The sequence below is a fragment of the Scyliorhinus torazame genome, chromosome 2, assembly GCF_047496885.1.
Source record: "Scyliorhinus torazame isolate Kashiwa2021f chromosome 2, sScyTor2.1, whole genome shotgun sequence".
Classification (NCBI taxonomy): Eukaryota; Metazoa; Chordata; class Chondrichthyes; order Carcharhiniformes; family Scyliorhinidae; genus Scyliorhinus; species Scyliorhinus torazame.
Window position 1 is genome coordinate 274,823,004 of NC_092708.1, and position 25,747 is coordinate 274,848,750.

The following is a 25,747-nucleotide window of genomic DNA, read 5'->3' on the forward strand; positions in this document are numbered from 1 at the left end:
ATGATGAAGTGTCTCGGAAAGTCTGCTGGTTCGGGGTGGGTTGAGGAATAGCTGCAGCCGAGGCTATGCCTTAAGAAGCAACTTAACACAAATGTTCTGAATATATTTCTTGAGACCTGTTTACCTCCATAATAAGGCAGCCATTTATATCTCTTCCCCTGAAAATCAGTTCCATCAAACGCAGAACACTGCTCTTCTCTGAAATCTCTCGAACCTTCGGGACAGTCCTGTTGAAAGACCAAACCAGCACAGTTCACTAATGTTATATGGTGAGGAATTAATTCCACTGGAGGCCAATCAGAGGAAAGTTAGTGTGAGGGAGATGGAAAATGTCCCACTGGCAGCGAGTCATGCACTGACATGTCAGAGAAAACTCTCACTACTTCCCATTTCTCCCTACTCCCCAGAGGCTGAGAATTCTGCAGAGAGTAACTCACCTCCTGTCCACCATCTACAATTCACAATTCCACTTGCCTAGATGAGTGCAGCTCCAACAACACTGACAAAGCTTGACCATCCAGGATAAAGCAGCCTATTGGATTGGCACCCCATCCACAAACATTCACTCCCTGCACCACCAACACACAATGGCACCAGTGCATACTATTTACAAGATGCACTGCAGGAACTCACAAAGGCTCCTTCGGCAGCACCTTCCAAACCCCCAACCTCTATCATCTAGGAGGACAAGAGCCAGCAGATGCATGGGAACACCACCACCTGCAGATTCCCCTTCCAAGCAACACACCAGCCTGACTTGGAAATATATTGCCGATCCTTCACTGCCAATGGGTCAAAATTCTGGAACTCCCTTTCTAACAGCACAGTGGGTGTACCTACACCTCATGGACTGCAGTGGTTCAAGAAAGCGGCTCACCACCCCCTTGTCAGGCACATTTAGGGTGGGAAATAAATGGTGGTCCATCTAGCAACGCCCACATCTTACGAAGGAATCAAAAAAACACAGGTAGATTAGACGATGATTTAGCTCCTGGTTTTGATTTGGTCAGGGAGATTCACTTTGTGCCTAAATTCAATGAGGTAGCAGTTGAAAGGTATTTTGCCTCATTCAGTGAAATTGCCACAAGGGACATGGATCATTCTTTACAAAGTGTTGTAGCAGGAACGGCACTGGATGTCTATTCAAGCCTTTCGGAAGAACAATCTGCAAATTATGATACTGTTAAAACTGTGGCACTTAGTGCATATAGAACATTACAGTGCAGTACAGGCCCTTCGGCCCTCGATATTGCGCCGACCTGTGAAACCACTCTAAAATGGTTTCGTTATTGCAAAAGGCCAACCCGGTTTCGTGTACACCACCCCATTATCTATCACCCGGTTACGAGATGCCCGCGAGAAGATAGAGATTTTCCACCGGACCCACATCACTTTTCGAGTTATAAGAGCTGATCCCAGAAACTATACATTTTTAAAAGTCTGAGGAAATCTTAGTGAAAGACAGAATCAAACATTTGTACAATTTGTTAGGGAAAAATAAATGATTTTTGACCATTGGTATTGTTCAATGAAAATTGAACAGAGTTTGAAAGTGTGAGGGAGACGCTATTAATGAAGGAATTTAAAAATAGCATTCCAGCAGGAATTGGAATACACCAGAGGACTGTAAAGTTTCTAATGTAAAGGAAGTCATTGTTTTGGCTGGTAGCTATGATTCATCAAGCAGAAACCTTGGTGGCAGTAAACATTGCTTATAAACCCACGCGGCGACTGGAAAGATTGAGCAACTGGTAATGAGCGTGGAGGAGATAACAAAATTGAAGAGGCAAGGTGGCCAAGAGGTATTGCAGAAGATAGAAAGAGTGTTCCCATTGTCATCAATTTGGACATATAAAAGCAGATTGTTGGAAACTGAAATCAAAATTTCAGTAAGGCTAGTCATTTTTCCTCCAGAGAATATTGCATCAAAGTGTGAAGCTTATGAGAAACCAAGGGCAGGATTCTCCGTCTCGCCAACCCAATTTTCTGGCGGGGTGCATCCCCACTGCCAGCGGGATTCTCCGTTCCCGCTGCCGGCCAATTGGGGTTTCCCATTGTGGTCACGCCCACGCCATTGGGAAACACAGGTGTGAGTGCGCTGCCAACGAAGCAGAGATCCCAACGAAGCAGAGATCCCACCAACAGAGAATCTTGCAGCAATACTATCTAACATATTTACCGTAGGGGACCATGAGGGAAATTGGGACGTGAGGGATTATGAAGGTTTTATTCTTGAAGGGGAGATCAGTCCATTTTTGTCTAAGGAGGGGTTAGAGAGACACCGGTTCAGTGCAGAGCTTGATGTTAGTAAATGATTTAGGCTTTTCTTCAAAAAGCTCACTGAATAAAAATGCATTAATCCAGGGTACTGATGGGAGACGCCTGCCCATCCCATTGTGTAGAGTGAATTTAAACTGCACTTTAGTGAAGGGATCTGTTACTGTTGGTTTGTGTTTAAACTGCCAACTAATCATGTGGATTTTATATTGGGGAATGATATTGCGTGGGTTATGTTTTTGCCAACTCCTGGACAGTATCAGCAGAAGTGCCTAATGAGTCTCAAATTAGAGAGGGTTAATGACACCTGGCATTAAATTAAAAGTACCTGACAGTGTTGAGGCACAAAATGCAGCAGCAGAAATGCAGGGAAAATGGACAAATTAAAAAGGTCATTACAAAATCCCAAAGCGATTGGGATGTTATTCGCAACAGGCGTGAAATACTCAAGTGTTGGAGCATAAAATGAAGGTCCAAAACGAAGAAGTTATCAACATTGCTCAAAAAGAACCCTCTGTGTTTGTCTGTCTTGTGTGTGTATGTGCGTGTGTACGGGGTGGGGGTGAGTTAAAGAGGGGAGGGGTTAAGAATTAGATAATAGTTAACCAGTTGTATTTGCTGCCTATTCACTCAAAGGTATTGTTATTAATAAAATTAATTGAGTTTAAATTTACAAACCTGGTGACTATAGCCATTGGGAAGCCAAAGCCCAAAGACTTTGGGTATTTTCTAAGAATTAATTATTAAATTCAATTGTGTTGTGATTCCAGGTCAAGTGGGGCTGGAATTGATCGCGGCCTAGCCCAGGGTGGCATAACAGAAGGTAATAGGAATGTATAATTCCATGATTCATATGTTTTAGAATATAACTTTTAGTTTGGGGACGGATGTTTCTAATGGAAGATAAATGAAGATTCCTGGTTTGTGTAGCTTGTAAACAAACCTAGAATAATGGCAATCTGAAGGGTGGTACATGTTTATTTAATGGGGCAGAGTTGGGAGTGGGAAAAATACTCAACAATGGGTGACTCCTTTCTGAGTTTCGTAGTGTTGACGAGATGTCTACAGATGTCTCAGTCAGGGGTTTAAATTATTCATATGATTTCCCATAACAAAGGGAAGGTTTGGGAATTGGAGCTAATTAGTTTAAATTTCTATCTCAGACATCCTGGGTAAGCTACGTGGCCGTGGTGTTAGATTACAGAAAGATATTTATTCTCTTTTCATCTTTTTTTTCCAATTAAGGGGCAATTTCGCATGGCCAATCCACCTACCGCTGCACATCTTTGGGTTATGGGGGTGAGAACCACGTAAACACGGGGCAAACATGCAAACTCCACACCAGTGACCGGGATCGAACCTGGGTCCTTGATGTCGTGAGGCAGCAGTGCTAACCACTGCGCCACAATGTTGCCCTTATTTCTTCTTTTTTGCTATAGAGCTGTGGTAATTTCTCACAGAGGCGATCAGATGAAGTCTGGGAGCAACGTTCAGGCAAACAAAGAGATAATCTATCAGGATCTGTAGATCAGGAGTCAAGGTGCTTCCTGGATCAAAGTCACTACAGCAAGAAAGCACAGATGCCCATGCTTGAGCTGAGGTGTCCACATGGTGAAGGGGAGTTAGAGGTTGTTGAGTCAGATGATTGTGGAAGAATTCAAAGAAACAAATTATGTGCGCAGATAGATGTAAAGAGATATGATATAGTTGGGATTACGGAGACATGGCTCCAAGATGACCAAGGATGGGAACTAAACACTGAGGGCTATTCAGTTTTTAGGAAGGGCAGACAGAAAGGAAAATGTGGTGGAGTTGCATTGTTGGTTAAAGAAGATATTGATACAATATCGAGGAAAATATTGGCACAGGCGATGCGGAATCTGTATGAGTTAAGAAATAACAAGGGGCAAAAATCATCCGTAGGGGTGGTATACAGACTACCAAACTGCAGTAGTAATGTTGGGACTAGCATTAGACAGGGAATCAGAGATGCATGTGATAAAGGAACATCTGTGATTATGGGTGACTTTAATCTGCATTTAGATTGGGTGACTCAAATTAGTCACAGTCCAATAGAGGAGGAATTTCTGGAGTGCATACGGGATGGTTTTCTGGACCAATATGTTGAGGAGCCAAAAAGGAAAGAGGCCATCTTGGACTGGGTGTTGTGGAATGAGAATGGATTAGTTGGCAATCTAGTTGTGAGAGAACCTTTGGGGATGAGTGACCATAATATGACAGAATTCCTTATCAAGATGGATAGTGAGGTAGTTGATTCTGATACCAGGGTCCTGAATTTCAATAAAGATAACTATGATGATATGAGGCATGAGTTGGCTATGACGGACTGGGAAACATTACTGAAAGGAAGGACAGTGGATGGGCAATGGCAGGTATTCAAGGAACGAATAGGTGAACTCCAAAAGTTGTTTATTTCTATTTGGTGCAAGCGTAGAAAGGGAACTGTTACCAAACCATGGTTCACAAGGAAAATTAGAGATAGTATTAGATTCAAAGAATTTGTAAGAAAAAGCATTAGACCTGAGGATTCACAATAGTTTAAATTCAGTAAAGGGGGACCAAGGGATTGATTAAAATGGGGAAAATACAGTATGAAAGTAAGCTAGAGGGGAACATAACAATCGACTGTAAAAGTTTCTATAGGTATGAAAAGAGAAAAAAATTGATAAAAACGAACGTAGGCCCCTTACAGTCAGAAACGGGGGAATTCATAAAGGGGAATAAAGAAATGGCTGAGGAACGAAATTTGTGCTTTGCTTCGGTCTTCACAAAGGAAGACATGAATAATGTACTGGAAGTTCTGAGTAGCTCAAGTTTTAATGAGGAGCTGAAGGAAATTAGTATTAATAGAGAAATGGTTTTGGGGAAATTAATGGAATTGAAGGCAGACAGATCTCCAGGTCTGAAAATCCTCATCCCAGAATACTAAGGATGTGGCCCTGGAAAAGGTAGATCCATTGGTGGTCATTTTCCAAAATATTTTGGACTCTAGAATGGTCGCTACAGATTGGAGGGTAGCGAATGTAACCCCGCTATTCAAAAAGGGAGGTAGCAGTGCGAATGGGTTCCATTACTTGCAGGTGAGGAACTTTGGGCAGAGGGAGATATCGATCTTTCCACACCTGCCGCCCCAGCGTTTACAGGATAAAGTAGTGTCGAAAATGGGTGTGGGGAAGGGGAAGGTATCAGAAATCTATAAAGAGCTGGTGGACTGGGAGGGAGCCCCGTTAGGGGAGGTTAAGCGGAAGTGGGAGGAAGAGCTGGGTTGGGAGTTGGAGGCTGGATTATGGGAGGACGCCCTGAGGCGAGTCAATGCGTCTGAATTCCAGCAACGGTGGTGTGCTGAGCAGACATATATCAGGTGGCTCCCCTCAAAGCCCGGGAGGAAAAACAAAACTGGGAAAAAATTGAATTAGTTGAATTTTGCCCAAATTTCAAGGGTAGAGGGAAAAAAAATCCCTCAACAGCCAAGAAAAGATGCCAGCAAACAGGAGCTTGAGAGCACGAAGATATGGCAGAAGTGACTGAAAGAGCCACAACCAGCAGGCAGATGAGATAGCAGACACACGAGGCAAAGGGGCCTACAGGAGAGAAGACGACCAGTGACCCGAGCATCAGCCTTCCCCCCACCACCTGGAGACGATGGACAAGCTTCCTGATGAAGGAGCTGACCGCCATGAAGGAGGCGATAAGGATAGAAATCCAGGTGACGGTCAAGGTGGCGGTGGCAAAGGCAATGGCCACCATGCAGAAGGCTGGAGAAGAAAGTGGCAACTCTGGAAAAAGCCTCGAAGGACCAGAGCGACAGAATTGTCGGCCTGGAGGTAGAAGTAAAGCTGTTGGTGGCGGTCCAGGAGAACTTAAGGGGGAAAGTCGAGGACCAGGAGAATAGGTCCCAACAACAAAACATCAGGATCGTAGACCTGCCAGAAGGCATTGAGGGCAGAGACCCAACGGACTACATCGCCCTAATGCTGGGCGACTGAGTCGGGAAAGACAGCTTCCCCAAACCCCCTGAGCTGGACAGAGCGCACAGGTTGCTCAGAACGAAACCTAAGGCGGGGAAGCAGCCGAGGACGATTATCGCATAGCTCCACCGATATCAGGAACATGAAAGAATCCTGCGGTGGGCACGCCAGACAAGAGCAAGCACCTGGCAAGGACATAGAATCAGAATTTATCAGGAAATTGGGGCATAACTAGCAAAACACAGTGCTGCGTTTAACCAGGCAAAGTCGGCCCTGTATAAGAATGGGGTACGTTTCGGTATGCTGTTCCCGGCCAGGCTCTGGGTCACATACCAGAAAAGGAATATTACTTCAACTCCCCGGAGGAAGCGAATGAGTTCATCATAGCCAATGGCAATGACAAGGGACAGGTACGGCAGCAATGAGAGGTGTGTGTGGAAAGACTGAAAGAGTAAAAGACTCATCGTACTGTCATGTGAGAGTACCTTTAAGAAATGGATGTGTAAGCAATGTACCTTTAAGAAAACAGTGATGTCAGAGAGTGGGTGGAGCTCAGCTCAGTTCAGCCATTTTGAAGTTTCAGTTAAAAAAAGTGCCTGGCTGGTTTTGCTGAGAGCAGCTTCAACGTGCCTGGCTATTTTGCTGTGAGCTGATTAAAAGGAGAAAGCCAGTTTGAGACAGCAGCTTGAGAAGTTCTGGTTTGCTGTGAGTTGCTTGAAGGGAGAAAGCCAGTTTGAAAAAGCAGCTTGGGTGTGTCTGTGTGTTTCCAGATAGCTGCAGGAAGAAAGCAAGGTGTTGGAGCTGAAGTCAACCAAGCATATACATCTCTGCCATAAAACAGAAAATATATATTAACTGTGACTGGTGTGTTACTGTTTCGAAGGTTTGAAGCCTTTTGAATGTTTGAAGGAACATTTTAAGGAATTATTTACTGTTGCAATATTTTCTGAGTTATCTTTGAAGTAAGGGGTGTTAAGAGATCCAATGTTTATTTAAGATGTTAAGTTGAGTTCATGGAATAAACATTGTTTTGTGTTTAAAAACCCACGTGTCCATAATTGTAATCCCACACCTAGGGGACAAGCCGTATGCTAGGAAAAGCAACAAATACATTAAAGGGAGAGGTTGGTTGAACTCCATGATACATTTTGGGGTTCTGAAAAAAGCCTCGCCCATAACAGTACAGTGAGCATGTTTGCGTGGGACTGCACTGCTTCGTTCCGACCATAAAGGAATGACTGGGTCATAGAAAGAAGCGGGGACTGGGGAAGGCAGGTGAGGCTTTAAACTGGGAAAACGGGCAGTCAACAAGTATAAGGGAGGGGCTAGATCAGCCCCGGGAAGGGGGCCACCACACTACCACACTAACAGAAATAACTAGCACAGAAAGACAGAAAGCAAGGGAAACTGCGACGCACCTCCCGGCAGTGCGGGAGCACCTGGTCGGTTGGGGGGGGGGAGAGAGACAAAGGGATGGGGAAGGGGAAAACACAGCAGGAGATAGGGTAAGGACGATACAGGGAATATCCCTGGGTGGGAAAGGACACAAAAGGAACAAAGCAGGGAAAATGATTAGGGCTTCATACGGGCTTCAGCGAGTGAGGAAAGGGCTGATGAAACAAGATGGCAACACAAGCAGCCACTTGGCAGGGTCCCTGGACAAAGGGATACCCCAGAGTACAGGGGCGCATCCACTTGGCATACACTATGTTAGTGCCTATGTTGGATGCCTCCTGGGCAAAGGGGGGCCCCGGAGCGCTGGGGCCCGCCTCATGGTGAGAAAGGTGACCATGGCCATTTTGGACGACCCCCTAACAAAGGGAAACGTCCAACAGGTAAGTATGGTTGAAAAAGCCCCCACCAGAATTATCACCTGGAATGTCAGGGGACTTAACGGCCCGATGAAAAGATCCAGAGTCTTCGCCCACCTAAGGAGCCTGAAAGCCAACATCGTCTTCCCGCAGGAAACAGACTTGAGGGAGAAAGACCGACTGCGGGTAAGAAAGGGCTGGGTGGGACAGACGTACCACTCACGTTATGGGATGAGGGCTAGGGGACTAGCCGTATTGATTAGTAAGAGGACTAGGTTCACGGTGACAAGGACAGTAACGGACCCAGGGGGACGGACGTCATGGTCAGCGGTGTCCGAGATGGGGCACCGGTAGGTCTGGTAAATGTGAACGCACCCAACTGGGACAACACAGACTTTATAAAACAGACCATGGTGGAAATCCCCAACATTGACACACACCGACTGATCATAGCGCGGCGACTTCAACTGCGTACAGGACCCGCTGACAGACCGATCAAACCTCAGATCGGGGAAAAGGACAGGTATGGCTAAGGAACTGGGGGCATTCATGGAACAGATGGAGGTGGAGGACCCATGGCGATTTCTACACCCGATGAGAGGGAATTTTTGTTCTTCTCAGCAGTGCACAAACCATACTCGAGAATAGTCATCTTTACAGTGGGGAAAGCGGTGCTTCCAGGAATAGTAAGAGCGGAATATTCCACAATAGTTACCTCCGACCACGTTCTACATTACATGGATGTGAGGTTGGAGACGGGCCGTGCCCAGCACCCCACGTGGAGGTTGGACACAGACCTGCTGGCCGACAAGGTCTTCTGCCAAAAATATCACAAGCCATAGGCAAGTATTTTACAAATTTTCTGGGAGGCACTGAAGGTGGTGACTAGGGGAGAGATTAGCCTACAAGGCACAAAGAGAAAAGGAAGAGAGGGCAGCCAGGTAACAACTGATCAACTCCATTGTGGAGGTCGACAGAAAACACTCTGAGGCCCCGACCGTAGAGCTTCTGGCGGAGAGGAAAAAGCTGTAAATGGACTTTAACCTGCTATCCACCAGGTTACAAGAATTGGTCAGAGGCTGGGATTCCTGCAGTGAGTAAATCACCTCCTGACTCCCCAAAGCTTGTCCACCATCTACAAAGCACAAGTCAGGAATGTGATCCAGTTGCCTGGATGAGTGCAGCTCCAGCAACACTCAAGAAACTCAACAAAGCAGCCTGTCTGAGCAGCACCCCTCCACCAACTTGAACATTCATTCCCTCCACCACTAACAGGGAGGAGCAGCAGTCTGATGTACTGCGTACAAGTTCACTGCTGCAACTCACCTCGGCGCCGCCGTAGCACAGTGGTCAGCACTGTTGCTTCGCAGCTCCAGGGTCCCAGGTTCGATTCCCGGCTTGGGTCACTGTCTGTGCGGAGTCTGAATATTCTCTCGTGTCTGCGTGGGTTTCCTCCGGGTGCTCCGGTTTCCTCCCACAGTCCAAAGATGTGCAGGTTAGGTGTATTGACCATGATAAATTGCCCTTAGTGTCCAAAAAGGTTAGGTGGGATTACTGGGTTATGGGGATAGGGAAGAGGCATGGGCTTAGGTAGGGTGCTCTTTTCAAGGGCTGGTGCAGAGTCGATGGGCCGAAAGGCCTCCTTCTGCACTGTAAATTCTATGATGAAAGCAGTGCACTTACTCCACCAGGCACGGGGGGGCCTTCTACGAACACGGGGAAAAGGCTGGCAGCCTCCTGGTTCACCAGTTGAGAAAGCAGGCAGCCATGAGGGAGATAGCGCAAGTGAAGGATAGCAGAGGCAGACTGGTAATCGAGCAAAAAGAGGTCAGCCAAGTGTTTGAGGCCTTCTGTACACCTCTGAGCCCCCGACAGCGATGCGGAGATGAAACAGTTCCTCGATGGACTGAACATGCCAATCTTGGGGGCCGACAGGCGGGGGGAGCTGGGAGCACCAATAGGACAGGGAGAGATCATGTACAGCATTAGCTCCATGCATGCGGGGAAGGCGCCGGGACCTGATGGGTTCTAGAAAGAATTTGCGCCGGCCCTGGCCCCACACCTACGAGGCATGTTCGCAGATTTGCTAACGAGGGGCACCCTGCCTCCTATGCTAACAAAGGCATCGATATCGCTGATACCCAAAAAAGACAAGGACCCGACAGAATATGTATCATATAGAACCATTTCGCTGCTTAATGTAGACGTGAAGATACTCGTGAAAGTCCTGGCCAAGACACCGGAGAACTGCGTACCAGAGCTGGTCGCAGAGGACCAGACAAGCTTTGTCAAGGATAGGCAGCTAATTGCGAACATCAGGCAACTGCTAAATGTAATAATGACCCCTTCCGGGGAGAGAACGCCAGAGATGATCATCTCCATGGACGCAGAAAAGGCCTTCGACAGAGTCGAATGGAACATAGAACATACAGTGCAGAAGGAGGCCATTCGGCCCATCGAGTCTGCACCAACCCACTTAAGCCCTCACTTCCACCCTATCCCCGTAACCCAATAACCCCTCCCAACCTTTTTGGCCACTAAGGGCAATATATCATGGCCAATCCACCTAACCTGCACGGCTTTGGACTGTGGGTGGAAATCGGAGCACCCGGAGGAAACCCACGCAGACACGGGGAGAACGTGCAGACTCCGCACAGACAGTGACCCAGCGGGGAATCAAACCTGGGACTCTGGTGCTGTGAAGCCACAGTGCTCGCCAGATCTTCATATGGGGAAGAGGACTGACAGGCTTTTGCATCCCTGATCGCACACCAGAGAATCCTGCTCGGCTGGCGAGCAGCAGCACCACTCACAGCTATGGACTGGCTGGCAGACCTGGTGGAATCTCTCTACCAGGAGAAAATCAAGTACACCTTCCGAGGGCCGGATGAGGGCTTTCACAAAGCATGGGGGGCTATTCATCAGTCTGTTCCAAGGCCTGTTTGAGGCCAATAGTGACTAGGAAGAGAGGGGGTACGGAGGGGCTGGGGGGGGGAGATGAGAGGGAGGAAGACAAAGGAAGGCGCATGCAAGTGAAGGGGGTAGGGGGGAAGGGAAGGGAATCCAAGGGAAGCACAAAATGAAACAACACGGGGAGGAGGGGAAGGGCCAAGCAGGCATCCACCCCAACAATAAAAACACTAAGAGGGGAATTTAACCACCAACAAGGGAAGGGGGGAGGGACCTCATGTAAAAAATGGTGTAAGTAAGACAAACTTGTTTGTAAGTACTAGGTACACATGAGCTGTTACTTTATTAAATTGGAAAACGGCAATAAAAATATATATAATTTTTAATTGATTAACTGGGAAACCGGAGCACCCGGAGGAAATCCGTGCAGACAGGGGGAGAACGTGCAGACTCCACATAGACAGTGACCCAAGCGGGGAATCGAACCGGAGACCCTGGCGCTGTGAAACAACAGTGCTAACCACTGTGCTACCTTGCCATCACTTGTCACATTTGTCACAGGATATTTGCTGTGGGGCATTTAACAGGAGAAAGAGTAGGGTACTTGGCAAAGGGCACTTGCCAAGAGTAGGGCACTTACAGGGATATTCGTGTCAGACATTGCCGTCACGGGAATTTGTTCCAGGTTGAGGGGTTGCCATAAGAATTCAGTATTAGACTTAGTTAGTGACTAACAGCTGGGCACAGAGCTAAGGATTTCTGTACAAAAATTCAGTATTAGAGAGTGGCAGATCCAATATACACAAGATTGCCAGGGTTAAAGTAATTGTCTCCAAAGAGAGTGCCTTGAAAGTGTACAACACGACAGCGAACAATGTACATAGCACAGCCCTGGTGGGACAACCAAAATGCTGGTTCCTGTCCAGGCCAGTCTAACAAGTTCTAGCGAGTCTCAGCTGGGTGGGCCTCCACCCACTCAGCAGGGAAGCTCATACTCCACAGGTCCCACGGAGGGATCAAGCAGTGTATCCCCGTGGGCCTCGTGTGGGTTATTACAGCTGTAAACAGCTTTGCATAGCCCTATCGTTTATTGGATAAACATATGGATGATAATGGCATAGTGTAGGTTAGATGGCTTTTGTTTCAGTGCAACATCGTGGGCCGAAGGGCCTGTACTGCGCTGTATCGTTCTATGTTCTATGTTGTCAAAGTTCTCTGTGAAAATGCAAGTTTGTTCAAATTGTCCCACCTTTAACACAATGAGAGCAAAGCTGGCCTCATAAGAAGCTAAGTGTATTATCATGGAAGGATTGATGAATATCTGGGAGCAAATCATTCACAAGAGCCTCTCTCGTCAAAGAGAAGTAAAGGAGGTGCAGACGAGAAAATATTCTCCAATCCTTTCCTCTCGATTATGTAATACGACGAGACCCACAAAAGATTTATGGCATAAATTAACACCTTAATTGCAACAGTACTTCTTTAAATTTGGCTAAGTGGGGTTACTGGGATAGGGTGGAGGCAAAGGCTTAAGTGGGGTGCTCTTTCCAAGGGCCGATGCAGACTTAATGGGCCAAATGGCCTCCTTCTGCACTGTAAATTCTATGATATGTTCTTGCATTATATGTATTTATATTCAAGAGGCGGCTGGATATAGCACTTGGGGAGAATGGGATCAAAGGCTATGGGGATAAAGCAGGATTAGGCTATTGAGTTGGATGATCAGCCATGATCGTGATGAATGGCGGAGCAGGCTCTAAGGGCCAAAAGGCCTCCTCCTGCTCCTATCTTCTATGTATGTATCTATGTGCAGCCCCATTCCATTGCTTCTATGCAATTCCATCTCCATATAACATTCCACACCTCCCGGATCCCTGGCGCTGTGAGGCAGCAGTGCTGCCCACTGTATCACCGTGCCACCCTTCCCTTCCCCATTCTCTCCCCCCCATCTATGTCCTCAATCCCCCTCCTTTCGATGCTGTCCCTTTCCCTGTTCCCAATGACCTTCTGATGGGAGAGTCCAGAACAAAGGGGCATATCCTTAAAATTAGAGCCGAGACATTCAAAGGAAGCACTTCGTCACACAAATGTTTTTTTAAAATCATTTTTATTGTCACAAGTAGGCTTACATTAACACTGCAATGAAGTTACTGTGAAAAGCCTCTAGTCGCCACATTCCTGCGCCTGTTCAGGTACATAGAGAGAGAATTCAGAAATTTCCTAACAGCACGTCTTTCGGGACTTGTGGGAGGAAACCGGAGCACCCGGAGGAAACCCACGCAGGCACAGGGAGAACGTGCAGACTCCGCACTGACAGTGACCCATGTCGAGACTCGAACCTGGGACCCTGGCGCTGCAAAGCTATAGTGCCAACCACTATGCTACCACGGTGCCCCAGTATTGGGGTATTGGGAATCTGGAACTCTAACTTTTGTGCCATTTGTGAATTTACTTATACCTCCTAAATTCACATCCATATCATTAATGTTTACCACAAAGAACAAGGGACCCAGCTCTGATTCCTGGAACACCACTAAACAAAGGGTACCAGTCACCAAAACAACCTTCAACCATTACCCTCTGCCTCCTACCACTAAACCAGTTTTAAATCCAGTTTTCCAAATTGCCCTGAATCCCATGGGCTCTTCTCTTCTTCATCAGCCTCCCATGTGGGACCTTGTCAAAAACCTTACTAAAGTCCATATAGACTACATCAACTGCACTACCTTCATCGACACACCGAGTCACCTCCTCAAAAAATTCAATCAAATTTGTAAAACATGGTCTCCCTTTGACAAAACCATGCAGACTATCTTTGATTAATCCATGCCTCTCCAAGTAGAGATTAATTTTGTCCCTCAGAATTCTTTCTAGTAGTTTCCTTGCTACTGAAGTTAGACTCACTGGCCTGTAATTTCCTGGTACGTCCCTACTTCCCTTTTTGAATAATAGTGCCACATTAAGCTATCCTCCAGTCCTCTGGCATGTCTCCTGTGGCCAGAGAAGATTTGAAATTTTTTATCAGAGCTGCTGCTATCGCCTCCCGTGCCTCCTACAGCAACCTGGGATACATTTCATCTGTTCCTGGGGATTTAACAACTTTTAGGCTCGTTAAAACTGCTAATACGTCCTCCATCTCAATGTTAAGTCGTTCAAGTAAATCACAATGCCCCTCCCTGATTTTTATATCTACATCATCCTTCTCCTCAGTGAACACAGATGCAAAGTACTCATTTAAAACCTCACCATACCAGCCTCCCCGAACAGGCGCCAGAATGTGGCGACTAGGGGCTTTTCACAGTAACTTCATTTGAAGCCTACTTGTGACAATAAGCAATTTTCATTTCATTTCACCTATATCGTCCAGTTTCACACATAATTAAAGGTGCAATTAAAGCATCCTAAAAGCTTTGGTTAATGGATTTGTGTTTGGATTAAGAGGGTTCTCTGGGAGTAGTTAATTAGATACATTGTGCTCAGTTGATAAGATGATGTGACTATTGGGGGGAGCTAGAATATCAAGCATTTTGCAGAAAAGCAGACAGTGCAGATGGAAGTCAAACCATGAAGAGTTTCTGAAGACTTCAGCACAGAGGACTTATCTCAGACTCATCTCTACCTGCAATGATAAAGACCGAGAGTGAATGCAAAAACTTTTCAAATCAATAGAAAGGCAGCACTGATGTCCAAAGGCTGATTGAAAGTCTGAGTTGGGAGTGATGTTGGGATATAACATGAAGAGTGGTCACTGCCAAGAAATGGTCACTCTTACATAGTTTGCCCAGATGTTGCTGAACTATTCCAATATTACAAAATGAGAATGTTCACAGTCAAATCCCATCCTGTTCTCAACCAACACGTTTTTTAACTGGACGTAACAGATGGCAATCAGAAGCAGAAACCCTGGATAATTTCCCTAACCATCCTCCATTAAGGAGACACTGTAGTTAATTGCAGCATCCTTACTGAAACTCAAGATCATCTCGGTCCACAAAGTCGGTATGGTCCCCATCTCCCTGGCCTGCAGTTATACCAGCTGATCTACTCTGCCTCCATCCAATATGTACAAGGAACATTTTACTCTACCTGGATGTTGCAAGAACGGTAGCTTGTGAAGGGTCCAATGCAGTTACTTCCACCATCTCTCCTGGATGAAACATGGAAAAATGAAAAACACATCAGTTTTGGAGTTGTGCTTATGACTTGACACTAAAAATTCATACAAGATCCAAATTAAACAATTAGTCTATGCAGTGATGAGGGGAGCTACACAACACAGAGTATTCCGTGTATGTAACAGCACTCACTAAGAATAAATAAAGCATAATACATAGAAATAGGGAGAAAGGAATTACAGAGCCTTGGTCAGAACACATCTGAAGTATTGGGTTCCGGTCTAGGAATTCAACCTCAGAAAAGATAAAATGATCTTGGATCGGGTGCAGTGTAGATTCAGAATGATACCAGAGTTACTGGGTTACATTATGAGGTTGGGTTGCATATACCAGGTTTGTATTCCCTTGAATACAGGGGTGATCCATTTGAGGTGTTTAAAATGATTAGATGGAATAAATAAAGGGCCTATTCCCAGCAATCTTGGGGAGGATGGTAGGGTGAGTGAGGAGGAGGCCATGGAACTTCAATGTGAATCTATGCTTACCTGGCTAAGTAGAGAGAGCCCGTCTGCCTCTGACAACCCACTGAACTAGGTGAGTTTAACACATGGCGAATGAAGGGCTAGGCCTATTGGGAATCTGAAACAGCCCATGCAATGATCCTAACTATCTTACCCAATATTATGGCTGGCATTCTCCCAGCTGACAATATGTGTGCATTCCCAGCTTGTCATTTTGGAAGCAGAGTGCTGAATAATGCCTGTGCTTAGTTCAATGCCTAGGCTAGTACCCACTTACTCCACAATCTTTGGGGTTGCGTGGTTGGTATTGGCTCAATGTCAGAGACGTCGATGGGCAGAATTTTCAAGAAGCTTTAGTGTCAGTGCTCCAGGTTTGGAATGCCATAGAATCATAGAAGTTTACAGCATGGAAACAGGCCCTTCGGTCCAACCAGTCCATAGGTTCAATTCCAGTATAAAATCTGGAGTTCTCAGCCCAATCCTTGAAGAATAATGGGCGGAATCAGTTTTTTTTTGGGGGGGGGGGCAAGTTCAAGGTTGGGACAGGAGGTTGAGAGGGCATTTGGGGGAAAGCTTCTTTTTTGCCCAGAGTATGGTGATGGTCTGGAATGCACTGCCTGGGAGGGTGGTAGAGGCAGGTTGCCTCACATCCTTTAAAAAGTACCTGGATGAGCACTAAGCACTTCTTAACATTCAAGGCTATGGGCCAAGTGCTGAAAAATGGGATTAGGTGGGCAGGCCAGGTGTTTCTCATGCGTCGCTGCAGACCCAATGGGCCGAAGGGCCTCTTCTGCACTGTATTATTCTCTCATTCTGTGAATTTGTCAGTGGCGCGCTGTTCCTGGTGGCAGAATTGGAATGTACACCACTCCCTTGCCCTTGCCTTTTCCCATTTCCTACATGATTACATGTAACAGGCACGATCTTGCTCCTGAACTCACTGTCGGGGCGGCAGCGCGGGCGAAAAATCCGGAGAGAAACAGGAAGCTCGATTCTCGCCGGAGAGATCACGCTTCCTGACTTTCCCCGCCCCTTGGCACGGCGCCAAGCGAGAACCTCATTTTAATTTTTAATAATCTTTGTCACAAGTAGGCTTACATTAACACTGCAATGAAGTTACTGTAAAAAGTCCTCAGTCACCACATTCCGGCGCCTGTTCGGGTGCACAGAGGGAAAATGCAGAATGTCCAATTCACCGAACATGCACGTCTTTTGGGACTTGTGGGAGGAAACTGGAGCACCCGGAGGAAACCCACACAGACACGGGGAGAACGTGCAGACTCCGCACAGACAGTGACCCAAGCCGGGAATTGAACCTGGGACCCTGGCGCTGTGAAGCCACAGTGCTAACGACTGTGCTACCATACCACATTTGCATAGATTAAATATTATTAACAATGTGTCCCCCCTCCCCCCCCAGAAGAGAAGGACATGCCCCCTAAGGCATAGGTTTGCACTGCCAGGGTGGAACAGTGCCAACCTGTGCTAGCGGGCTGTGACAGGACATGTCTTAGTGAGAGCCCCATTTGGGGGGGGGGGGGGATTACCCGATACTTTAGAGTCGGTTCCTGGCTCTATGAGACCCGCCCTGCCAGAGTGACGGTGTAAACAGCGCCCATTTCTTTTGTTTGTCTAAGAGGCTCAAGATTTGTGAGAAATCTAGTCTGTAAAGCTGAAGAGTTACACACCAACTTTCTGACTGAGCCCGACACTTTGGCAAATTCTGGTAAGATTCCGCCTAACATTTAAAGTGCTGGTGACGTGCACGAGTTAAGCAGACGATCCCGTGGCAAAGAAGCTGTCAGCTGACAATACAGCATGCATGGGCAGACTATAAAAGATCCTCCTGGGAAAACCGGGAGATTCCACATGATTTTCCTGATCAACTCTACTGTCATTAACAAGAGATGTATAAGACACAAAGATGGCATGGGCGTTCTTTTCACATTTAAATTTTGCTTGCAAGTAATTTAGATAACATTGGTTTCACTTTATTCATGTGTGCCTCATTGTTCTTTGCAGAGAGTTGTTTAGTCAGAGAGCCAATTGTACTGGCATGCCTCACGGTTGAACACATTGATGGTTTCAGGGGAGCTTGGGACATTTCCTTTATTGTGGGAGAAATGTTTGTTCACTCTAGTGAATGTCAAATGTCATACTCGCCACTCTGTGGGACATGGCTGATCTTTCAGACTCAGCTGGTCCCCTTTCCAGACATTGTAAAGGGTGGACATGAAGAACACTGTCTGAGGGCGACACGGTGGCATACTGGTTGGCACTGCTGTCTCAGGGTACTGAGGACCCGGGTTCGATCCCGGCTCTGGGTCACTGTCCGTGTGGAGTTTGCACATTCTCCCCGAGTCTGTGTGGGTCTCGCTCCCACAACCCAAAGATGTGCAGGGTAGGTGGATTGGCCATTCTAAATTGCCCCTTAATTGGGCCCAATGAACAATTGGAAACTCTAAATTACATTGCTGCAGCAGACAGCTCCTACAGCAAAGACCAATGGGAACCCAGACAGGCCAAGGTCAAAACAATACAGGTCAGCAACAAGCAGGGCAAGCCAGGGCATGCCCAAGGAATGGAGATCGGAAGGCCTTGACCCTAACCATATTGGGCAGATTGTTTATGTATGCCATGGTTTCGGCCAGGATCTGGCAGGTTCCCGCACGGCCTTATTTGGAAGGGGGCTACGTGGAATATGCATACCTGCTGGTGATCACCTAGAGTGCATCTAGCGTCCTCCAAACAAAGTATTAGCAACCTCATTGGTGCCATGACTCTACCCAGTGACCCCATTGGCTGGAAGCCAGGAAAGCTTCCAGAAGGACACAGAGGATGGGATAAGAGGCGGCACCAGGAGGCCACTAGCAGCGAAGACTCGGCAAGATGCGCAGTGAAGCAGGCTACAGGCTACTTGGCAGCAACACAGAGACGGACGGAAGACGGCGTACGAGAATTACCTTCAAAGACGAGGACCCTGAGATGGCAGAGGCTCAGAGAATTGTACCCATGACTCAATCAAGTTAATCTGCACGGGTGTTATTAGAATCTTAGGCGAATAGGGTTAAGATAATTTAGAAATAGTAACTGTCTGTTAAAGTTTACTGAAATTGTTAATAAATTTTGGTTGAAGAAATGTGCGTTTAGCACCCTTTTGATGAGTTAGTCAGGGGTCAAATAGTCTGTGGGGTCCACAGCGATCTTGTTCATAAGCAGCTGGTGCATGAGAAAGATTTAACATTACAATCAACTATTAGCATCTGCATATTAAACAAAGTCAGAAAAAAGCACAAAATCTTAGGCAATAGACAGAAGATTTTGTGATGGTGCTCGTCAATTCATCGTCACTGAATTCAGAAACTTTGTGATGCACGATCAATTGCACAAAGACTAAAGTTGGGTACAACTGTGGCTTTATTACAGTCAGATGCGTGGCCTCCTGCTGCAGCTGGCGAAATGGCAGGGCACTGGAGGTCATGCATATTTATACAGTTCTCCATGGGCGGAGCCAGCTGGCAGGAGCTACCGCAAACCTGTAGTGCAGGTCCTACCTTACATCCCCTAATACAGTGGTTCACCACATTCACCCCCTGTTAAAAATGAATCCGGCGGGGGTGACGTGAAACTATATACAATTAGTGCAATTATGTACAGTGGTAGGAAAAAAGAAAAGTCCATGTTGACGGTCCGGAGTCCGTCAAAGGTTCAGCCGGTCCGGTGCTTTGATGCTTCGTTGGGAGCGGCGTAACGGTGGCGGCGAAGTCGGTGCTGGCGGTGGTGGAGGTGGCATCGATGGCGGTGCTGATGCTGGCCAGTTATCGGGGAACTTCGGGAGCGTGCCGAAGTCCTCTTCGTCCTCTTGCGCAGAAAAGGGGGGGGGGGTTGTCTGGTCAATTTTGGCGGCGCAATGGGAGGGGGAGGCGCACGGGTGGGGGTGTGTGTTGGGGTGGAACCTGATGGTGCCAGGTCCCTGAGTGAGACAGTATCTTGGCGGCCGTCGGGGAACTCAACGTACGCATATTGAGGGTTGGCGTGGAACAGGTGAACCCTGTCCACCAAGAGGTCTGCCTTGTGGAGTCGGACGTGCCTACGGAGAAGGACCGGTCCTGGAGCTGCGAGCCAAGTCGGGAGCGACACCCCGGAAGTGGACTTCCTGGGGAAGGTAAAAACACGTTCAAGGGGTGTGTTATTAGTGGCGGTGCACAATAGTGACCGGATGGAGTGCAGAGCGTCAGGGAGGACCTCCTGCCAGCGAGAGGCTGGGAGGTTCCTGGACCGTAGGGCCAGCTGGACGGCCCTGCAACCCGTCCCATTCTCCCATTTTACTTGCCCGTTTCCCCGGGGGTTGTAGCTGGTTGTCCTGCTGGAGGCTATACTCCTGCTGAGCAGGAACTGACGCAGCTCATCGCTCATCAATGAGGATCCCCTATCACTGTGGATGCAGGCGGGGAAACCGAACAGAGCGAAGATGGTGCTGAGGGCCTTGATGACGGTGGCAGGCGTCATATCGGGGCATGGGATGGCGAAGGGGAATCTGGAGTACTCATCGACCACACTGAGAATGTACGTGTTACGGTCGGTGGAGGGGAGGGGCCCTTTGAAATCCACGCTGAGGCGTTCGAAAGGGCGGGAAGCCTTCACCAGGTGCGCACGGTCCGGCCAGTAGAAGTGCGGCTTGCACTCCGCACAGACTTGGCAGTCCCTGGTGACTGTCCTTACTTCCTCGACGGAGTAGGGCAGAATGCGAGCTTTGACCAGATGGTTCAATCGAGTGACCCCCGGATGACAAAGGCTGTCGTGTAGGGCCCGGAGTTGGTCTAGTTGTGCGCTGGCACATGTACCTCGGGAGAGGGTGTCTGGGGGCTCGTTGAGTTTACCGGGGCGATACAAAATCTCGTAATTATAGGTGGAGAGCTCGATTCTCCACTGCAAGATTTTATCATTTTTGATCTTGCCCCGCTGTGTGTTATTGAACATGAAGGGACGACTTACCAGGGGTAAGCCATGGGGTACGGGCCTCTGGCACGGAGTCTGTCCCTGTTGCTCAGAAGGGAAGGGGGGAGAGGAGCAGAGCATTAGTAATTGGGGACTCGATAGTCAGGGGCACAGATAGGAGATTTTGTGGGAGCGTGAGAGACTCACGTTTGGTATGTTGCCTCCCAGGTGCAAGGGTACGTGATGTCTCGGATCGTGTTTTCCGGGTCCTTAAGGGGGAGGGGGAGCAGCCCCAAGTCGTGGTCCACATTGGCACTAACGACATAGGTAGGAAAGGGGACAAGGATGTCAGGCAGGCTTTCAGGGAGCTAGGATGGAAGCTCAGAACGAGAACAAACAGAGTTGTTGGGCGTCATCCTCCGACCCCCCGCCGGGATGGAGAATCGCCGGGGGCTGCCATGAATCCCGCCCGCGCTGGTTGCTGAAGTCTCCGGCACCGGATATTCGGCGGGGGCGGGAATCGGGCCGCGCCGGTTGGCGGGTCCCCCGCTCGATTCTCCGGCCCGGATGGGCCGAAGTCCCGCCGATAAATTGCCTGTTCCGCCGGCGTAAATTAAAGTACCTATTTACCGGCGGGACAAGGCGGCGTGGGCGGGCTCCGGGGTCCTGGGGGGGGCGCGGGGCGATCTGACCCCGGGGGGTGCCCCCACGGTGGCCTGTGCCGTGGGGGCACTCTTTCCCTTCCGCCTCCGCCACGGTCTCCACCATGGCGGAGGCGGAAGAGACTCCCTCCACTGCGCATGCGCAGGAAACTTTCAGCGGCCGCTGACGCTCCCGCACATGCGCCCTCCCGACATGTCATTTCCGTGCCAGCTGGCGGGGCAACAAAGGCCGTTTCCGCCAGCTGGCGGGGCGGAAATTCCTCTGGCGTCGGCCTAGCCCCTCAATGTTGGGGCTCGGCCCCCAAAGATGCGGAGCATTCCGCACCTTTGGGGCGGCGCGATGCCCGTCTGATTGGCGCTGTTTTGGGCGCCAGTCGGCGGACATCGCGCCGTTTCGGGAGAATTTCGCCCGTTATCTCTGTGCTGTTGCCCGTGCCACGTGATAATGAGATGAGGAATAGGGAGGGAGAGTAATTAAACACGTGGCTACAGGGATGGTGCAGGTGGGAGGGATTCAGATTTCTGGATAACTGGGGCTCTTTCTGGGGAAGGTGGGGCCTCTACAGACAGGATGGTCTACACCTGAACCTGAGGGGCACAAATATCCTGGGGGGGAGATTTGTTAGTGCTCTTTGGGGGGGGTTTAAACTAATGCAGCAGGGGCATGGGAACCTGGATTGTAGTTTTAGGGTACGAGAGATTGAGAGTATAGAGGTCAGGATCACAGATTTGACTTCGCAGGAGGGGGCCAGTGTTCAGGTAAGTGGTTTGAAGTGTGTCTACTTCAATGCCAGGAGTATACGAAATAAGGTAGGGGAACTGGCAGCATGGGTTGGTACCTGGGACTTCGATGTTGTGGCCATTTCGGAGGCATGGATAGATTCTGGATAAGAGCGAAAGTAACAGGGTAGTTATTATGGGAGACTTTAACTTTCCAAATATTGACTGGAAAAGATATAGTTCGAGTACATTAGATGGGTCGTTTTTTGTACAATGTGTGCAGGAGGGTTTCCTGACACAATATGTTGACAGGCCAACAAGAGGAGAGGCCACATTGGATTTGGTTTTGGGTAATGAACCAGGCCAGGTGTTAGATTTGGAGGTAGGTGAGCACTTTTGGGACAGTGACCACAATTCGGTGACGTTTACGTTAGTGATGGAAAGGGATAAGTATACCCCGCAGGGCAAGAGTTATAGCTGGGGGAAGGGCAATTATGATGCCATTAGACATGACTTGGGGGGGGGATAGGTTGGAGAAGTAGGCTGCAAGTGTTGGGCACACTGGATATGTGGAGCTTGTTCAAGGAACAGCTACTGCGTGTTCTTGATAAGTACATACCGGTCAGGCAGGGAGGAAGGCGTCGAGCTAGGGAACCGTGGTTTACCAAAGAAGTGGAATCTCTTGTTAAGAGGAAGAAGGAGGCCGATGTGAAGATGAGGTGTGAAGTTTCAGTTGGGGCGATTGATAGTTACAAGGTAGCGAGGAAGGATCTAAAGAGAGAGCTAAGACGAGCAAGGAGGGGACATGAGAAGTATTTGGCAGGTAGGATCAAGGAAAACCCAAAAGCTTTCTATAGGTATGTCAGGAATAAAAGAATGACTAGGGTAAGAGTAGGGCCAGTCAAGGTCAGGGATGGGAAGTTGTGTGTGGAGTCTGAAGAGATAGGCGAGATACTAAATGAATATTTTTCGTCAGTATTCACTCAGGAAAAAGAGAATGTTGTGGAGGAGACTGCTGAGACCCAGGCTATTAGAATAGATGGCATTGAGGTACTTAGGGAAGGGGTGTTGGCAATTCTGGACAGGCTGAAAATAGATAAGTCCCCGGGGCCTGATGGGATTTATCCTAGGATTCTCTGGGAAGCCAGGGAAGAGATTGCTGGGCCTTTGGCTTTGATTTTTATGTTATCATTTGCTACAGGAATAGTGCCAGAGGACTGGAGGATAGCAAATGTGGTCCCTTTGTTCAAGAAGGGGGGTAGAGACAACCCCGGCAACTATAGACCGGTGAGCCTCACGTCTGTAGTGGGTAAAGTCTTGGAGGGGATTATAAGAGACAAGATTTATAATCATCTAGATAGGAATAATATGATTAGGGATAGTCAGCAAGGCTTTGTGAAGGGTAGGTCATGCCTCACAAACCTTATCGAGTTCTTTGAGAAGGTGACTGAACAGGTAGACGAGGGTAGAGCAGTTGATGTGGTGTATATGGATTTCAGTAAAGCGTTTGATAAGGCTCCCCACGGTAGGCTATTGCAGAAAATACGGAGGCTGGGGATTGAGGGTGATTTAGAGATGTGGATCAGAAATTGGCTAGCTGAAAGAAGACAGAGGGTGGTGGTTGATGGGAAATGTTCAGAATGGAGTTCAGTTACAAGTGGAGTACCACAAGGATCTGTTCTGGGGCCGTTGCTGTTTGTCATTTTTATCAATGACCTAGAGGAGGGCGCAGAAGGGTGGGTGAGTAAATTTGCAGACGACACTAAAGTCGGTGGTGTTGTCGACAGTGCGGAAGGATGTAGCAGGTTACAGAGGGACATAGATAAGCTGCAGAGCTGGGCTGAGAGGTGGCAAATGGAGTTTAATGTAGAGAAGTGTGAGGTGATTCACTTTGGAAGGAATAACAGGAATGCGGAATATTTGGCTCATGGTAAAGTTCTTGGAAGTGTGGATGAGCAGAGGGATCTAGGTGTCCATGTACATAGATCCCTGAAAGTTGCCACCCAGGTTGATAGGGTTGTGAAGAAGGCCTATGGAGTGTTGGCCTTTATTGGTAGAGGGATTGAGTTCCGGAGTCATGAGGTCATGTTGCAGCTGTACAAAACTCTGGTACAGCCGCATTTGGAGTATTGCGTACAGTTCTGGTCACCGCATTATAGGAAGGACGTGGAGGCTTTGGAGCGGGTGCAGAGGAGATTTACCAGGATGTTGCCTGGTATGGAGGGAAAATCGTATGAGGAAAGGCTGATGGACTTAAGGTTGTTTTCGTTAGAGAGAAGAAGGTTAAGAGGAGACTTAATAGAGGCATACAAAATGATCAGGGGGTTAGATAGGGTGGACAGTGAGAGCCTTCTCCCGCGGATGGAAATGGCTAGCACGAGGGGACATAGCCTTAAACTGAGGGTTAATAGATATAGGACAGAAGTCAGAGGTAGGTTCTTTACGCAAAGAGTGGTGAGGCTGTGGAATGCCCTACCTGCAACAGTAGTGAACTCGCCAACATTGAGGGCATTTAAAAGTTTATTGGATAAGCATATGGATGATAATGGCATAGTGTAGGTTAGATGGCTTTTGTTTTTTGACTTCCCATGTCGGTGCAACATCGTGGGCCGAAGGGCCTGTACTGCGCTGTATCGTTCTATGTTCTATGTTCTAAGGTTACCGACCGTTGGTCCGTAAGGAGAGTGAATCTCTTACCAGCCAGGTAATGCCTCCAATGCCGGAATAGCTTCAACGATAGCTTGGGCCTCCTTTTCGATGGATGAGTGTCGAATTTCAGAGGCATGAAGGGTGCGGGTAAAGAATGCCACGGGTCTGCCTGCCTGGTTTAGAGTGGCGGCAAGGGCGACGTCTGAAGCGTCGCTTTCTACTTGGAAAGGCAGTGACTCGTCCACTGCGCGCATCCCTGCCTTGGCGATGTCTGCTCTGATGCGGGCGAAAACGTGTTGTGCCTCAGCCGCGAGGGGGAATTGGGTGGACTGAATGAGTGGGCGGGCCTTGTCCGCATAGTTTGGGACCCACTGGGCGTAGTAGGAAAAGAACCCCAGGCAGCGTTTGAAGGCCTTGGAGCAGTGGGGGAGGGGAAGTTCCATGAGGGGGTGCATGGGGTCGGGGTCGGGCCCGAGAAGTCCGTTTTGGACTACATAGCCGAGAATGGCTAACCGGGTCGTGCTGAACACACACTTCTCTTTGTTATAGGTCAGGTTGAGAAGAGTGGCAGTGCGGAGGAATTTATCGAGGTTGGCATCATGGTCCTGCTGGTCATGGCCGCAGATGGTGACAATACCTAAGTAAGGAAAGGTGGCCCGTAAACCATACTGGTCGACCATTCGGTCCATCTCCCTTTGGAAGACCGAGACCCCATTTGTGACGCCGAAAGGGACCCTAAGGAAGTAGTAGAGGCGACCGTCCACCTCGAAGGCCGTGTATGGCCGGTCCGACTTCCGGATGGGGAGCTGGTGGTAGGCGGATTTCAGGTCAATTGTTGAGAAGACCCGGTACTGTGCAATCTGATTGACCATATCAGATATGCGTGGGAGGAGGTACGCGTCGAGCTGCGTGTACCGATTGATGGTCTGGCCGTAGTCCACGACCATCCTGTGTTTCTCCCCAGTTTTAACCACTACCACTTGGGCTCTCCAGGGGCTGTTGCTGGCCTCGATAATACCCTCCTTAAGCAGCCGCTGGACTTCAGACCTGATGAAGGTCTTGTCCTGGGTGCTGTACCGTCTGCTCCTAGTGGCAACGGGCTTGCAATCCACAGTTAGGTTGGCAAAAAGGGAGGGGGGACCGACCTTGAGGGTC

The 25,747-nt window shown here is 48.4% G+C and overlaps 1 protein-coding gene across 6 annotated transcripts in view; it reads right to left on the minus strand.

Moving 5' to 3' along the window:
* Positions 1-25,747, minus strand: part of paplna (papilin a, proteoglycan-like sulfated glycoprotein) — a 471,035-nt gene that overhangs the window by 220,802 nt on the left and 224,486 nt on the right. For all 6 annotated transcript variants that reach the window (XM_072487762.1, XM_072487759.1, XM_072487751.1 and 3 more), the window contains exons 3-4: positions 15,074-15,134; positions 125-227 (exon numbers count right to left, since the gene is read on the minus strand). In XM_072487762.1, coding sequence (XP_072343863.1) covers positions 125-227; positions 15,074-15,134 — 164 coding nt within the window. The remainder of the gene's footprint in view (positions 1-124; positions 228-15,073; positions 15,135-25,747) is intronic.